General features: G+C 37.2%; 1 protein-coding gene across 4 annotated transcripts in view; it reads right to left on the reverse strand.

Moving 5' to 3' along the window:
- The window catches only part of CHM (CHM Rab escort protein), a 96,473-nt gene extending 83,576 nt beyond the window's left edge, over nt 1–12,897 (reverse strand). For all 4 annotated transcript variants that reach the window (XR_016471085.1, XR_016471086.1, XM_031594304.2 and 1 more), the window contains exons 1-2: nt 12,476–12,897; nt 3,762–3,828 (exon numbers count right to left, since the gene is read on the reverse strand). Coding sequence is in view for 2 of the 4 variants with exons in the window: in XM_031594304.2 (XP_031450164.2) it covers nt 3,762–3,828; nt 12,476–12,524 (116 nt within the window). In the remaining 2 variants the exon portion in view is untranslated. The remainder of the gene's footprint in view (nt 1–3,761; nt 3,829–12,475) is intronic.
- Between the last annotated feature and the right edge of the window lie 3,935 nt (nt 12,898–16,832).

Below are 16,832 nucleotides of genomic sequence, written 5' to 3' on the forward strand. Positions count from 1 at the left end.
TAAAACAATTTTGGACTCCAGTAACTTTTAACTACTCCACATGTGAATGAAGATCAAAAAATAAGGAAGACGAGGTCACAACAAGCAAAGAGACATATGAAAGAGAATTGAGAATAAAAGAGAATTAAAATCCTCTATCTTGACAGTCTTCAAATTAAACTCTACATACAAAGATAAGAAGGACATATAGAATACATTTACAATCTAAAAATACTATATTATAGATGCTGAAAATCAAATTAAAAACATGTAGCTAAACATACCTCACTTTCAGTACCTCGTCCTCAGTAAAGAAATCAGTACATAATTTTATTCATGAAAGAAGATGATAAGCAAAGGACCAAAATCAGAAAACATAGTGAACCACCAGGAGAATATCCTATGCATATGAACAATTACTGTGGGAGGTACAGTCACTTAAAGTAATCAACTTTTAGTCTTGCTCTGCCTTCCTTCAACATCTTTGAGTTTAAACGAGGTGCCGATCTCCACATTTTAAATTGCAAATTACTTCTCTAAATCATTTAATACCTATCCTTGAAAATTCACATGTCAACAGCTCATTAATATCTACAGTAAATGTAGCTCTCTAAAAAGAACCACAGATTTTACGTTTATTGAGACAGATAGCTGGCACAGAGAAATAGAGCTCCTTCAATTACTACTTGGCAGAAGCTACCTCTAGTTTAAAATCCATCTACAGGAATTTATGGCAACACTGCAGTGAAGTGACTATTTTGAATAAGATTAGCTACTGTTGATAGCAATGCTTGGACAGTGTTTATAAATCAAACTTAGAACTTAGTATTTTATAATAAGCCACTTCAAAACTATCTACCATAATCACCTATCCACTATATTATGATAAACACAAACATGGCTGGAGATTAAAAGCAATAAAATGATAATGAATGCAAACAAATTATAAACAAAGACTTCATCCATATATGTTTTCTAGACCTTGTACCTAACCTAACACAGACCTCTGTAGAAAACAGAAGACAGAAATTAATTGAAGTAGTACATCTAACACAAGTATTTCAGTAACCCAACAACTTATTTGCTTATGCTTTGAAAACAATTTTAACAGATGATCCTTCAAGACAGAAACAATGCAGATCATTAAAGTGATATTCCGAATATAGACAGATTTTTATTGATCAATTTTCAATAAGCTCAGTAAAATAAAACTTGAAAATTTAACAGGAAATTAGCCTATTAAACTAGACGTACACAGGTAAAATTTAAATGTTCTAATTCCGATGAAGTCTTAGAAAGTTTGCCAGAGATCCAACTTTTCACTTGAAATTCAAATGGCATCAGGTTTTTTTTGTGTGTTTGTATTTTTTTATTGTTACTTTTGCAAGAACACTATCATGCTTGAACAAGAAAAGCAGAAGATATGAAATGCTTTCCTATTTATGGGGGGTTGCACGGTATAAACACCTGCTTTTTTTTTTTTTTTTTTTTTTTTTTTTTTTCCAAGTTAAGGATTTTCAACCATCATTCAGTGAGCACACCACCAATTAAAATGCCAGCTACTTTGGAGTGAAAACCACCTCACTTAAGAACACCTTTTCCTGACCTAAGGAGCTTGTAGCCTGCACAAAAGTTGCAAAATAACTCCACAGGAGAAAGGAACAATAAAAAAAAAAAAAAAGGAAGCATTTTTTTTTATCATAATAAAAATAAAAGCATGGGTGAACCTAATTGAGCATATTTAAGTCCAAACATTAATAAATAAAAATCCATAATCCATAGTTCTAATTGCCACCTTCTCTAAGTTTTTTAAAAGGTTCTTCATCTGTGAATAATTTTTTCCTAGGATGAAGTGCCTGTTGTTTCCTAGGATGATCACCTGTCCTCATTCCAGCCAAGACAGGAAGGCAGAGACACTGAGGCCAGTTAACAGTCAACTAAGCAATCTCAAATTGCATTTCACACAAATTTTGAACTTAAGTATGAATTCATATTACACATACACATAGGAAAAACTGGTAGGTCCTTGGAAGGGCTGTGGGTAAAAGACATTGCAGAAGTTTAATTTTGAACCAGTACAGTTCAGAATAAACAAAGTGGAGAAACTGTATCCTTGTTAAGGTGCTGGCGTGAAGCATGAGGAAAACTGAAAGCACGTACACTATCCATGTGAAAAAGACTCTAAACCAAGGTGTGGGCACACGTGCAATTTACAAGAACTTTAGTAGAAAGCAAGACCTCAAGAATGATGTAAAAACAAAACACCGTGCAAACTAACAATCAGAGCATCCAGGCTCACAGTAGTTTTGCTGTTATCACCACCTCAAAACCTCCACCTGTCATTCTCTCTACTAAAATTCAACTCCTACCAGCAGGAGAAATAATGGGCTGCCTGCAAATCAACTTCCACTGGTTATGGAGTTACGATTTTACAGTTAAACATTTTTTTTTTTTCCCCACTTCAAGTCAAGTTTTACCAAATCACCCCATTTGGTCACATGTAGAAATATTTACTACAATTGAGATGAAGTGTATAAATTCATTTAACCTCATAAATTTAATATGCATTTTAGGCTATGACGATATTTAGCAACAACAGAGCCACTCAGGTAGTCCTTGCTTACTGCTTACAACCCTTTCTCACAACTGCAGCAGCCAAGCCCAGAAAATTATACTGTGTAAGCACACTAATGATCTAACTGAAAAAGTAGTAAGGGAGTAGGAGACAGCTGCAGTTAAGACAAGATGAGGCTGCCAAAAATAAAAATCTATGTAAATCATACCCTGACAATGCATAATGAACTATATCAGGCATAATACTGGTGACTAGCATTAAAGTCATATGAAATACACTCCATTTGTTATCAACCAGAAAAGCACAGACAATAAAGCAGCCTCGAATCTGCTCAGTAGTAACCAAGATTGTCTCAAAAGTCAGATGAGACATTCAGAGCCTTGAAGGTGTAAATAAGAGAGAGGGGTATTTTAAAGGTTTGTCTTGGTTATCTGAAGCTCAAGAATTTGTCTCACATGTGCCTCAGAAACCAAAGCTCTAGACTTGAGTCATGACACTCAATTTTGCTGAGCAGGTGTACAAATAAACTAGCTTTAGAGATCTTTCTTTTCCTTAAAAGCAGCATACATCATAGTATAAAGTTATAAAGTTTGTAAGAAAATTGCTATCTTTGGCTAATTAGTAAAGAGAAGTAGTAAAATGAAAGGATGCTATGAATGCACTACTACAAGTGCTCCTGCAAATCCTTTTATTTTGAAGTGTAAAAAAAGAACAGTAGTGTCCGGCACTCAAACTTATTCAGTATCTGATAAAGATAGAAAGAAAGAGTGCTCTGCGAATCCCTTATCAACCAGACGTCACGATAACCAACTAAAAAGCAAAAACACTTGTATTATCTTCTATGGGCATTGAAAGTTGATACAAAAGAGACAGCAGTAAAACATCAGTCATCAAGTAATAATGGCACAGTTTAAAATCCTCACACAATGGGATATATAATAAGGAAGGGCATTAAACTTGGGCATTAAATTCCCATGACAAAAGGAGCTACCAATAGCATCCTTGACCATATCATGTATGTTACAAATTACTAACATTACACACAAAAACTTCAAGCTTTACTGATGGAAATCACACCAAAACAGGATAGAAATTTAAGATTTCTTAATGCCGGGCGAGCACAGGATACAAGGACAGAATGACCAAGACACAGATAGACTTCTAGCCAACTTAAGTCTTAAAAAGATAAACTATTCGAGTAACTTACGAATCAACATGAAGAACCCTCTGGCCACTTCTGGCACATGCTGCTGCAATAATAGATTCAGGCAGACCTGAAAGAATACATGCATTTTTTAGATCTTAGTGTGCTAAGATACCTTAAAAATTGAAATAAAATTAGAAATCAGTTAGCAACAAGCAATTAAAAAATTTACCCTGTCATTAAACTTTTTAATACTCTTATGCTACTAAAATAATGAATGCTAATCTGTGTCCACTAATATTCTGCCAATTAACATCACCATATTGAATGCAACACTTTAATTACTCTCTCTTATTGGAAGTATAGCACATACATTTGCAAACGCTACCACCTCTGAGTTAAAGCTCATCACCAACATCTTCTCCTGGTGCCTCGCTGTCTCTAAGCAGGTTGAGCACATACCAACATAACGATACCCAAATTTCCAAGGGGTGTGTTGTAACTGTATCCCCTCAGATACAAAGACTTACAATCTGAGGTTATTTTTGTGCCATTTTGTTCACTTCAAAGTGACTGACGAAGTGATGACCGTGTCACTATTAAAACCATGTTTTTAAATTTCCAAGTTTATGGAGGCATTACCTCTCATATTGCCCAGGGATGCACTGGAGGATATGAGGATATAAACCTGCTGTGATGGCACTGAACATCCGTGCAAGCCAAGTTGTGTTTTGCATGATGCTGTCTCCTCTACACTGTCTGTTGGTAAATGAATCTAGCATGCACACATCTCAGAATTACAATTGGATTTGGTCTGAGATGGAACTGATTGCTACACTGCAAGAATGCCCAGGAACACACGAATGTTCCGTATGCAGACCAAGAATTGAGTGCAAATAGAAAAGCTACAGTGCAGGTGTATTTCACAATTAAAAGGGTAGTGCTAGGGATGGAGCAATCATCTATCAGGTAAACATCTTCAAAGTGGAATTGCTGTCAAAGTCTTCTGTGTCATGCAGGTATGCTCTATAAAATAAGTATATTCTCACTGTACTTGGAAAAGTAGCAAAGAAAATATATTTTTTTCTATCAGCAGTGTCCCTTTGAATGACACAACATCACCTAGATGTTTAATAAACTAGGCTGTTCCATAAGTTCTACTTCTACTCATTAGATGTTCAGATGCAGTCAGATGCTTGGACTACTGGCTGTTTAAATAGGTGATTCAGTAAAAGGGATTTATATTCTACAGGCCTACTATTATGAGATACTTATGTATTGAATTAAAGGATAAGATTAAAGAAAGCGGAAGAAGTGTTTCAGGATCAAACCATTTTAAATGGTTGAGTTGGTCTTTATTAATCACGGAAATTGAAAAGCAGTACAGAGTAAATCTAGCAGGACTTAGATACATGAGACCATAGTTTCCTGAGCTCTATGAGCCAGTGGTGGCATTCACTACTATTCTAAACCTGAAGCCTAAATCTTAGGTTTAGAGAATCTACATCAATAATTGGGAAAAATCCATGAAAAGCCTCAACAGAAACTTCAAAGTTTTTTTTGTTTGTTTGTTTTTTAAAGTAAGCCACAATATACAGACTGTTCTAAAGAAAGAGATATGGAGAAAATACTTAAGTGCAGCACGCTCTTTAGAACAGTCACAAGATCCTTCATGTGCACAGTCAAATGATATAAAAACAACACAACACTACACTCAGCTAACCTCCACAGATATTTATACACATACATATCTTATATGCTTCATTTCTCTTCACTGGTAACTGTCTGGAGCAGAACCCTCAAGCACTGTTTTGTTTGTAGCTTCTGAAAAGATTTTCTTTCCCTCATTTAGGCACAGAGACTATCACTCCAGAAATCCAATTGAGAAACTTGTTTCTCCTTCCTTATTGATAAAAGCCAATGAGAAAGTGTTGTAAAACATCACCAAGTGCTGCCTGGCTGACCAGGACTGGAGTTATAGCTACTAGGGCATAACTGATTGCTTTAAGCTTGATCCAATTGATACTGTGTTGGAGGTCTGTTCTTCCATTAACCTTGGATGAAATTGTTCCCTGAATTAGCTTCCTTGCTCTTGAAAGCTGGCATCAATTTTCTTTACCAATCCTTTGCTTCTAAGATGTGGGGGCCTCCTGAGTACCCACCAGCAACAGAATGAGAAAATACAAGAATGCCACAGCTCATGCATTTTAGCTTTTGGATTGGCTCTTACAACAACATGATGGATCAAGACATCATTAGTTAATAAGTGACAAAACTTTGGTAAACGAAAGAAATTAAGGTTGTGCCTTGGGCACCAGATTCTGAATTCCATTATCTAACAGAAATAAAACTACATGGAAAACAAGTAGCTTTGTCAAATACAAGTTACTTCTGCACAAGATCTGGACTGTAAGATGGTAACTTCACAAAAGCTCTTTCCAGCAGAGGCAGCACTGGTACACAGACCAGCGTAATACAGATTGCCCTGCTCAACTCAGGAAAGAAGAAAAGTTACCCTTGGGAAGGTCTCCTTACAGAAATGGTAGGAATTTATTTACCTATGGCACGTAAGGCTGAACCGCCTCCTACAGGATGCTCATATGGCTTCACAAAATAGTTCTGTCCAGATTATTCAGTTAAGGAAAAATAACTGCTCATATTAATTGCTCAGAGTTTCCTGTTCTGAACTTTGATTTTCTAACAACTTCAAGCTGAACTGTACACAAATTTTGAAATGCTTTTAGACTCTAGCCACAGGGCAGCACCTCTACTCCTCATTCTCAGTTCAGTTTTAATGCAACTATTTACTGCAATTAACTGATTGTAGGAGAAAGTTGATAATGAATTATTTAGAATATTGATTCTAAAGTTCCACTTACGCCTAACAAGTAAATAAAGCTGAGTATCTCTAAGATGTTTTTCCTCATGAAGGATTACTTTTAACACTTCCTGCCCTTTGTCCCTCTTTGAGAACAGTCAGCTTAAGGGACGAAGATCCCGGTGTTACGAGCAACTCACAATCCTTCATGTTTTTGAATGGGAAGTTGAGTTGAGGTTTGGGTCCAATAACTTCTATCAGAAGTCAGCAAGCTCTAAAAGAGAATCTACATTTCCTTTTATATCAAAGAGCAGAGGAAAAAAAAAGTTTATACAGCAATGAAATTATTGAGTTATTGAGAGAGATAATGGTATAATTAATAGTAATGAGTATTTCCCTATTAAGTTACTAGATATATTAGTGACTGTCAAACACAGCTCACATTTGATTTTATTGTATCTAAAATGAAAAAGGATACTTTCTAAAATAAGGTTCCAAACCCAAGCAGTTTTTAGCTTTCCAATAGCATAGTATGAAATGAGAAGTTTGAACTGTAAATATATGATTCAATCACAGCAAAGCAGCAAGAAGATCCAGATATTTTGAAAATATCAATTGATATTTGAAAATATCAATATCTTGATATTTTACATATAAACATCTGGCAGCACAAGAGGGACTTGCATGGGCATTGCATTACTCTATGTAATTCTTTGCAGTATCAATTCAATATACCAACACAGAAGTCCTTCATATTTCAGGCTTAGTCAATACAGAAATAGCAGCACCTATTATCAAGATGCATAAAGGCACTCTATGCTTCCTGGCCCCTTCACATTATAAAATGCTTACACTTGAAATATTTGCACAAACAGGCCTGTCCCTCATTTTTCTCACCAGGAAAAACAAAAAAGTTTTCCTTCACAGCGGAGGATTGATTAGAACCTAGTGTCTATATCATCATTTCTTCATGACACAGCCTTCTTTCTCCACTTACTAACCTCCATGGAACAGATGCAATATGAGGTAAGTTAGGAAACACTCACGTTGTAAAATTTCAGTGAAGCAGCACATCGCATCTGCAGACAGATTATAAAAATAAGATTGAAGCTGGGGATTTTATTCACGAGTGATCTCTGAATCACTAATATGTTCTAATAGGTGCAACTTCACAGGAACACCTCAGCACTTATCCAGGCAGTGATACATTCAATGAACCAGTGACACTGCCTCATTGAAATGGGAACAAAATCATGAACCAACTCCTAAACTTGCATCAGTTCAAGAAGAGAACTGACTGAATACTTGCTCTTCCCTGCTTGAAATTCTTGCATGCAGTTGGAATGATATCGAGACAAAAATGCAAGCAAATGAAATCGTAACAAGTCTGCTCTAATTACACTAACAAGCACCTTGGCACGGCTCACTCCAGCCTACACAAATGGAGGTTAGTCCTACAGATTTCTCTGGTTTCTCAGCTATTTGCAAGATGCACTGAAAACTGCTGCAAGATTCCACAACTGTATCAGAAACAGTTGCAGCACCAGAAACAGAATAAAGTAATCAAAACACTAGGTAAATACACATGCTTATGATGAAGAATCAAGTCCCCAGTTCATAGCACTAGTTTTCACTGCCAGCTGTCTAGTATAACCTTCTTGGATACATAAGAGGCAGATTAATCTCAATAAATCTTACTGATGTGACTATTGCAAGTTGACCTCTGTAAAATGAGCAAATAATCTGGAAAATCTGAGAAACACAAAGAGGCAGAGGATAGCAAAGGCTTCACACAATAATTTGTTTTCTTATAAGAGCAGCAAGGGACATCTCACGGTATCTGTAAAATAATCACATCTGAGGTATCAGTGGGATATCAAGCCTTCAAGAAGGCTGTCATACCAGCTCTACTGTACAAGAACAGTCAGAATTGAAAGCATGCCAGAAAAAAAAATCACTCAATTTTAGTTAAGTTAAAAAAGTCAGCAGTAAAGAAATAAAGGTAAATTTACATCTGCAATAACAAAGCATTAGGAATTACTCACTTTTCAAAAACCTATTTTTACAAACTATCTCCAATGTTAACTTCATCACTTGCATTATAATATTAAGGTTAGTTTTTCACTGTGAATTTTAGAAACTGTTTTAGTGTCTGGAAGTGATTTCTCCTAACACTATACTTACATAAGATAAACATAAAGTACTTACACCACTCCCAGCATATCGAACAATAAATAATAGATTCTCCTGACAGGACTTTGATGACCTGGCAAAGCCCGAGTGCTTTCAGCCAAAATCATATGAAACCATAAATCACTCTTTATTTTATAGAATATTTCAAAACGGATTCCTGCTTTCTACCTTGAAAGTCATTTCATGTGTTATTTATAGCCACTGAAAACCAGAATGGAAAGAAAATTGCATAGAACTAGAAAATTTACTGTGACTGCTTTTATAAAGAATAACTCCTATTTAGAAAAAAAAAAATTAGAATTACTGGCAAACTTGTGAATACAGCCACCTTTTAAAGAGTACTGTCCTTTATTTTATAACTCACCAGAAGTTAAGACAGGACTCCTGCAATATCAGGAACTAGTTCAAGTCAGGACTGAATATAATCCAAACAATCGAAGAAATTCACAGTAAGGGAGACCCTGTATCCTTAAACACATCACATAACTTAAATATTTAAGTTATGGCTGTTTGTATTTTGCAAATATTGCAAATCTTTATGTTTACAGTGATTTATGCCATAAATTCAACAGTGCTGAATGTTTTGCCTATAAGTTTTCCTATTTGTTAACTGCCTAAATAAAATCCTTCCTACTGACTCTGTAACCCAGGTCACTCTCTCAAATAGATTTTTTTTTATTATATTTAAAGATCTCATAACATTCCCTCCTTGTAAACATTTATAACATCTGCACTAATTTAAAAGTTGACCCCTTAAAAGGGTAGCAATAACAAACATGATTACTGCCCACCCTGAAGTGTCTTCAAGCATGTACTTACAGTATCAGCCATCCAAAATGATGTGCTACAGGATTTAACACAAATGAAAATCTGCAAATTTTCCAAAATACCACAACTACTGCAAGCATATTAACTGCTTTATCAGAAAATCATCCAATGAAGCCATTCCTACTTGGTTAGGTTAGGATAATCTGAACATAGTAATATAATCAAAAAGAAAGGAAATAGGGACAGCCTTGATGGAAGAAGAAGCTAAAATAAAACTTAAAATGAACTTCAATTCTACAACAAGAAATGGGGATAGAACAAAAGCACAAAGCCATAACAACTTTAATTTCTGTGTTGTATTGTCACTGAAAACCTCAAAATATTATTATGTTCTATAGTAATCTATTTTTCTTAAGAACTGTGGATATAAGTTCAATGACAGTAACTAAAGTTTTGCTACTGAACCCACAAAAACTTGTATTTTTGTACTACATATCCAGAGTGTTCTAAAATTGTCTGTGCAAGAACACATTTTATTTGGGTTAAAGAGAAGTAGTCTCATCAATAACTGAATTTGCTTTTACCACAGAAATACTGATAAAGGAATTGAACCTAGCTATTAAACGCATCACAGATGACAAAAATTTAGCACGAGGTTCCATTTCCAATAAGCTTACTCCAGGGAAATAGTTCAATGAGCCTGAAATAAAAACAAATTCAAATCCCACTCAATCTAATTACTAAAATTAACAGATGCAGAAATTATAAAACCTGGGGAAGGCCATACATGAAGAAAAGAGTGCAATTACTACTAAGCAGTTAAAAACAATATCTGAAATGTTGGTGATAATATGACAATCAGATATCCATATGTACACTCAGCACTGGCTATAGCATCAGAAGAAGAGTTAAAGACTCTAAGAAATTCCTTTAGCAGTCATTTCCTGGAAAATAAAAATCCTGCTTTGAATAATCTTTCACACTGCTGGTTTAGTACCAGTATTTAATACAGTTTAAAAATAGACAATTGGCACCGTTAGTCATCATTTGCATACGTCTTTAATAGAAGAAATGCAAAGCAAAGTCAATAATTTAGGAAAGTCAGGAGTTGTGAACATCTTCAAACTAGACCTAACAGTATTCTCTGTAGAATCACAGAATTGTAAGAAAGGCTTGGGTTGAAAAGGACCACAATGATCACCTAGTTTCAACCTCTCTGCTATGTGCAGGGTCGCCAACCACCAGACCAGGCTGCCCAGAGCCACGTCCAGCCTGGCCTTCTCATACAAATCCATATCAACACTATCTACAGCAATATTTCCACGAAAGAATTCACCTCATGGCATTTTCTCTCCAACTATGAAAGCTGTACTATTATAACTTATAATAACTATTATAACAAAGCAGGGAAGGTAATGGTAGGTGTGCACTCCTGGACCAATCCTCACTGCCACAGACTGCTCAGCTAGAAGTGCTTTGCTTCAGGTGAGCACTCCTAAGAGCATGGCTGGGAGATCACAGGCCTTCCTATCTGTGACCTGCTACCATCAACCACTCTTATACAGTTAGCCTTGGGTTTAACTCACACATCATACAGCAAGCATGAACACCATGACAGGGACAGGAAGGACAGAACACAACTGCAGCCTGAGTTTTACTGTGCCTGCAATGCGGTCCTCTGAGGCCCCTCAACAAACTGCCGGAGCAAACTGGATTACATCAGATTTTTAACAAAGATTATAGAACCTCCAGAAGAAAATTCTGACAGCATGTTTTTCTTCTCCATAGGAATAATGAAAAGAAGAAGTCTTATCAGTGTATGTTTTAGTCAGATGTGCTGAAGATCTTCACCAGCTTCCCTAGCAGCTAGAATATGTACCATTACTATTTTCACCTTTTCCTTTCCTTAGCTAGATTAGATAGAAAATTCATGAACGTTAATTTTATGAAGCTGTGTTTCCTTTAATTTTCTATACTATTGCATACAGAAGTATTTTTCATGGTAATAAAGACTAATTACCCTCATAAATCACAGGAGTTGTACAGTTTTTTTAATACCTCACCCTTTCAGTTTGGTAATTTAGCCATTCATTGTTTACTGTTATTCTCTTTTACTCAGAACAGTCACCAACTTGACCACACAAGAAAACATCAGGTTCATTACTAAGGCTTCCACTCCAAACAGCCGAACAAAGAACACAGTAGGGAAATCTTAATTTCCAATTGTAATTTAAGAAATATTTTAAATTTTGGTTGTAGTTGCAACGTCGTGGTATGTTTCAGTGAGACATTTGAGATGTCCATCATCCACTGGAACAGAAAATGGATGATTTTGTATAGGATGCACAAAGCACAGGCAGCCTGAGAAAGCTCAGAGTCAATTAAAGTACACACAGTCCTACATCTTCTTGTAACTGAATTCAACACTTTAATGAGAAGCACCCAAACCGAGGAAGTTTGGGTCATCTGTAAGCAAGCACAGGGATTATGATAAAGCTTTTCAAGAGAGAACGCAATTCTCACATTACAGCACGCAGCTGAGATTATCAGCACAAACCACACATCCCACCACAACACCGAGTTCGGCTCTTCAGAACTACTTTCGGCGCGCCGAAGGAAGCTTCCAGCTCGCCCAGCAGGGGCATTTCGGGGTGGCATCGGCTTTGTGAAGCACCAGATGAGCACTAGACCTTAAGAATACAAGGGCCGCGGTGTGCCTAACGGGCTGGCACCTCGCAGAGACGGCCCGCTGCCCTCCCAGTGAAGGTAGCTATGCCCTATACCTTAAACAACTCCTGACGCTGAAGCCCAAACAGCAACCCCCGAGCAGCCCGCCGGCGCAGTGACTGATACGGCGCTGCCCACACAGGCGCCCTCGGCAGCCCCACCACCTCACTCCCCACACACCGCCGCCGCTCCCCCGCCCTCAGCCGCCACGGCCGCGCTCTCTACGGCCCCACCACCCGCACGCCGGCCCGCGCCCCGCGCCGCCGCGTACCGGTCCCTATCACCACCACATCAAACTCGGAGGGCAGGTTATCCGCCATCTTGGGAGGGGCACCGTCACGTCACCCGCGCTGCCGGAAGCGGAGGCCGCGGCCCGCACGGCTTCCGGCTGCCGCACGCGATGGCCGCCGGTAGATGCAGTTCTCCCGCGCGACTCGCTGACGTCACGCGGCCGGACGGAGCGCCGCGCTTTCTTCTGGGGTACTGACTGTGGGGTAGATGCACCGCCGAACGGATGGAAGCGCCCAGCAGCCGTCTTCCGACATTCTACGGTGTGGCCGAGTGCCGCCTCGCTGGAAACCAAATGCAGGCACTGCAGGGCAAGCAGCCCTGCGCTGTACCGCGTGCGGGCAGCTCAGTAACTCACAGCGCTTTGCTTTCTGTCGTTTGATGTCCAAGAATACGTTCCGCGTATGACAGCCTCCTCGCTGCTCAGTTGCGGCAATATCTTTCCTTTTAACACCGTGTCAAAGACATTTCAAAATAAAGCGCATTAGCTTGTTTCTGATCATTAGTTCCCTGTCCTTTGTCAACTAACAGCCGCTAACGTTACACGTTGGACTGTGCCCGTTCTCTGCTGCATTCAGAAACCTTTCTGTGAGCCAGCCACCTCACAAAGAAATGAAAGGGAAATCAGCGGTGACACACAGAAAGCACCGCTTCAGAGCAGCCCCTCCTGTCCCGCCGGGCTGAGTGACAGCGTACTCAGAACAAGGAGTCGTACTGTAAGTACCCAAATGTACCCAGAAGTACCCAAAGGTACGTACAGCACTGTAAGCAGAATAACCCAGCACAAGGTTGCTGTGTCAGCATGCTGGAAATTTAAGTTTTTATTTTCCATTTAATTACTTACACCGTTTTAAACTAATCTCTTATGATTATTCGTTGTGTATGATTACATACAAGTCTTAACACCTTAAATCAATAACAACAATAAAGCAGCTAGCAGCCTGTTAACACCTTCTTACAAGCTCCTTGTTCGCATAGTGAAAAGAACAGTGAAAGTGGTATAAAGTGACTAATGGAAACCAGAGCCCACCCTACCCCCATGGTACTGCCAGACGTGCTACAACACAGGCCAGTGCAGAAAATGACCCAGCAGTAAATTTCAACACAAGAATGAAAAACGTACATTTAAACATCGATGCCTGATTACAATGCACATAAATATTAGAGAAAAGTAGTAGTTACAGATTCAGACATAAAAGTAGTAAAATCAAATCTTATGTTCCTTATATTATACTTCCAACTGTCTCATAGAAATATTAAGAATTTTTCCATTTTGCAGCTCCTGTAGTCCCTGCTATTGGGGCTGCCATGCCTACCTTTTAACCTCTAACAAAAACATTCAGTCCAAAGTTCTCAGTGTTGGATCATCCTGACCTCAACATCTGGAGTGGAGGAACAAAACATCACTGTATCAGTTGGCTCAGATAAGCAAATTCCCCTTTCACATTCCTTCCTTATTGAGAGAGAATACTCATAAAATATAATTTGATTGTGCAAATCTTCTGTTATTGTTTAGTATAATTGTAGGACTGCAACAGAACTGAGCTATTTCACTATGAATGTCTTACTGTTTCTCAAGTGCTTCAGTATTTATTCCAGCACAAAATGCTGTTGTTTGGTTCTCTGAGTTCCTGTTAGCTTCATTCATAAGATGCAATCAGTGCAATCCTATTTCATGATGACAGTCATTATCCACTGGACCAGAAATTTTTCTTAGTTCTATTTATTTGACAAAATTGATTATTCAGGATCTTTAACTGCAAACTCTGGGTCTGTCAGTCCGCAAAACAAACAAAAAAATATTACCTTACATTTTTAATATCAGCAAACATAAAATACGTTAAGTATGAATAATTTTTATGAGAATTTCACAGACCTTGAGAAAACGTCTTGCCATGTTTTTCTCTTTAGCTATTTAATTGCAATGTCATAGTAACAGAAAGCAGCATACCCAATTCTGCATGGATGAATAAGCACATTCAATAAAGAAGATTTAACAGAGTAAATCAAACAGTGGATTAAACATTTTCTGCATAACAGACCACAAAATGGGCATTCATTTTACCAATAGATCCTCTACATTAGAAACAAATAGAAATGCACACCAACATAATTAAACTGCACATCCTGTGGGCTGATTGCAAATTTCCCTATATTTTACAAAACTAGGTCTCATCAATTAGAACTGACAAAAAGCATTCAGGAATGCACACTGACCAGACAAAATTTATTTTTTTAATCATTTGTATTCTATAATTATTATTATATATTTTTTTTGTGAAATAACTCATGATGTGATCTATTGAAAATAATCCATAGGCATTTTTAGTAGTAACAGTTCAGAAAGACACATGCAAAGGTCAGTCTGAGATCCCACGTTTAGCAGTTTTTAATGTATTTTCTGTTAGCAACTTCTCTGACTTTGCTTTCAAGTAAAACATCTATCATCCTAGAAGAACCTACATTTTTGCTTCATAGCTTTTATTTTAGATTTTCACATTTTCATAGAACTACCTTGCTTATTTTAAAGTTTATGTGGATTATATCTAACTTTACTAAAATGCTTTTCTGAAATGTAGTACTCTTGGCAAAAAATTCGTAACCTCTGTGTTTCTGCTTCTCGTGATAGAAACACTGAAGCCCAAGGCCATAGGAAAAAAAAACAAAAAAAAAAATCAAGAGAAGTCAGTTTTAGAAGTATGAAGTTTGTAGTTGTTTCAAGATCTATTTTCAGATCATTCAATCAAATATCTCCTTCTCTAAAATAATAAACAGCAAATACTTTGCACTATGATGATTTTTTTTTTTAAAACTACATAGTATCTTTATCCTGCAATGACTTCACGCGTGAAATCTCATTCTTCAGTTTATTATTCACTCAGTGGATACAGAATTTAATTCTCCTTGAGTACCAGTTTGAATAAGGATCAGCAGCAGGATCGGGCCTATTAGCTGCTTGAAACATCTATTGAATAACCTGATTTATCCAACTAAATGGCTCATTAGTTCAGGCAGCAAGAAAATGTTTGTGTGTTGCTGAAGTTATGCATGGTTGTCATATAGAGTTTGCTGTTATGCAACTGTCAGTCACTCAAGCATGCACACACTAGATTGTTCATTAACTACGGAAACAGACTCTACATTCAAGCACGCTTGCAAAAGTGTATTTGTTTACAAAATTCTTTTAAACTCTTATACACATTTATTCTTTGTTACTAATATCTGAATCAATCTTTCTGTCCCATAGCAGTTTCTGTTTGGCTGTCTTTGCTCCCAATTATGCCCATAAAACACATTATTTGTGTTTTATTCCTTACATTCCACAACAAGACACTGTTCTGATCTTGCATTATTCTGATCCACATTATAGATGTCAGGTTCCCCATACTTGATAAATGATTGTTTGGCTGCCAAATCCATGGAAGGACAGATAGGAGGACTCTTTATTTGTCATTCTAAACTTCCTTAGGAAGTGCAATTTATAATTCAAGAGCAGTAATAGCAACTTGTAATCAACATGGTAGTTCTTTTTCTTGAAATTATATAAATTATTCTTCATATTTGACTGAACTCATACATATACATATATACATGTATATATATATATATACAGGAAATGGCAATGCATTTGGAATGCTTTTAAGCACATCAAAACTTCTGTTTCCTTCATTTTGTTTTAATCCAGTTATCATATAGTCTCTGATGTATTTTGTTGTTCTCGTAACAGTCTGGTAAAGTTGTCCCTGTTGCACAGATACTACACTGCCTGGCACACCAGGCCTGACTGCAGCTCCATTAAGTCCTATGAATATTATCATTTATTTAACAGAAGTGCAATTACACCCTAAGCTGCAAATTCTCAATCACACATAGATACCTAATTCCCATATGTATGAACAGTTCTTTAATACAGTAATCTTGGTAAACCAGTGAAGAAAACATTAAACAACAACAACAAAAAAATCACAAAACATGAAACCTACACTCTGAAACTAAGAGGCACTGGAACTATGATGAAATTGCCACTTTTATTACTAAGACAGTACTCTAAGAGACAGGAAAAGAGAATCTGATTTTTGCAATGTGCAGGATGAAGGCAATTTGAGAACTTTGCAATAGCTCAAAAGTTCAGGTTTTTTTGCTGGTTTTGTTTTTGCTACAAGTTAATCTTTTATGCTTGGACTGGCTGATCAACCTAGGATGACTAATAATGGTGCAGTTTTTATCACTTGTTTCTTAGAAACACATGGAGGAAACTTTCTTTAGGAACTGGAGACAATAGTGAACTATAGGTAGTAGAATCAGACTGTACCCTGACTAACACTGCTCTAAAAGCATGA

This window comes from Phasianus colchicus, chromosome 14, assembly GCF_987193195.1.
Source record: "Phasianus colchicus chromosome 14, bPhaCol1.hap1.1, whole genome shotgun sequence".
NCBI classification, from domain to species: domain Eukaryota; kingdom Metazoa; phylum Chordata; class Aves; order Galliformes; family Phasianidae; genus Phasianus; species Phasianus colchicus.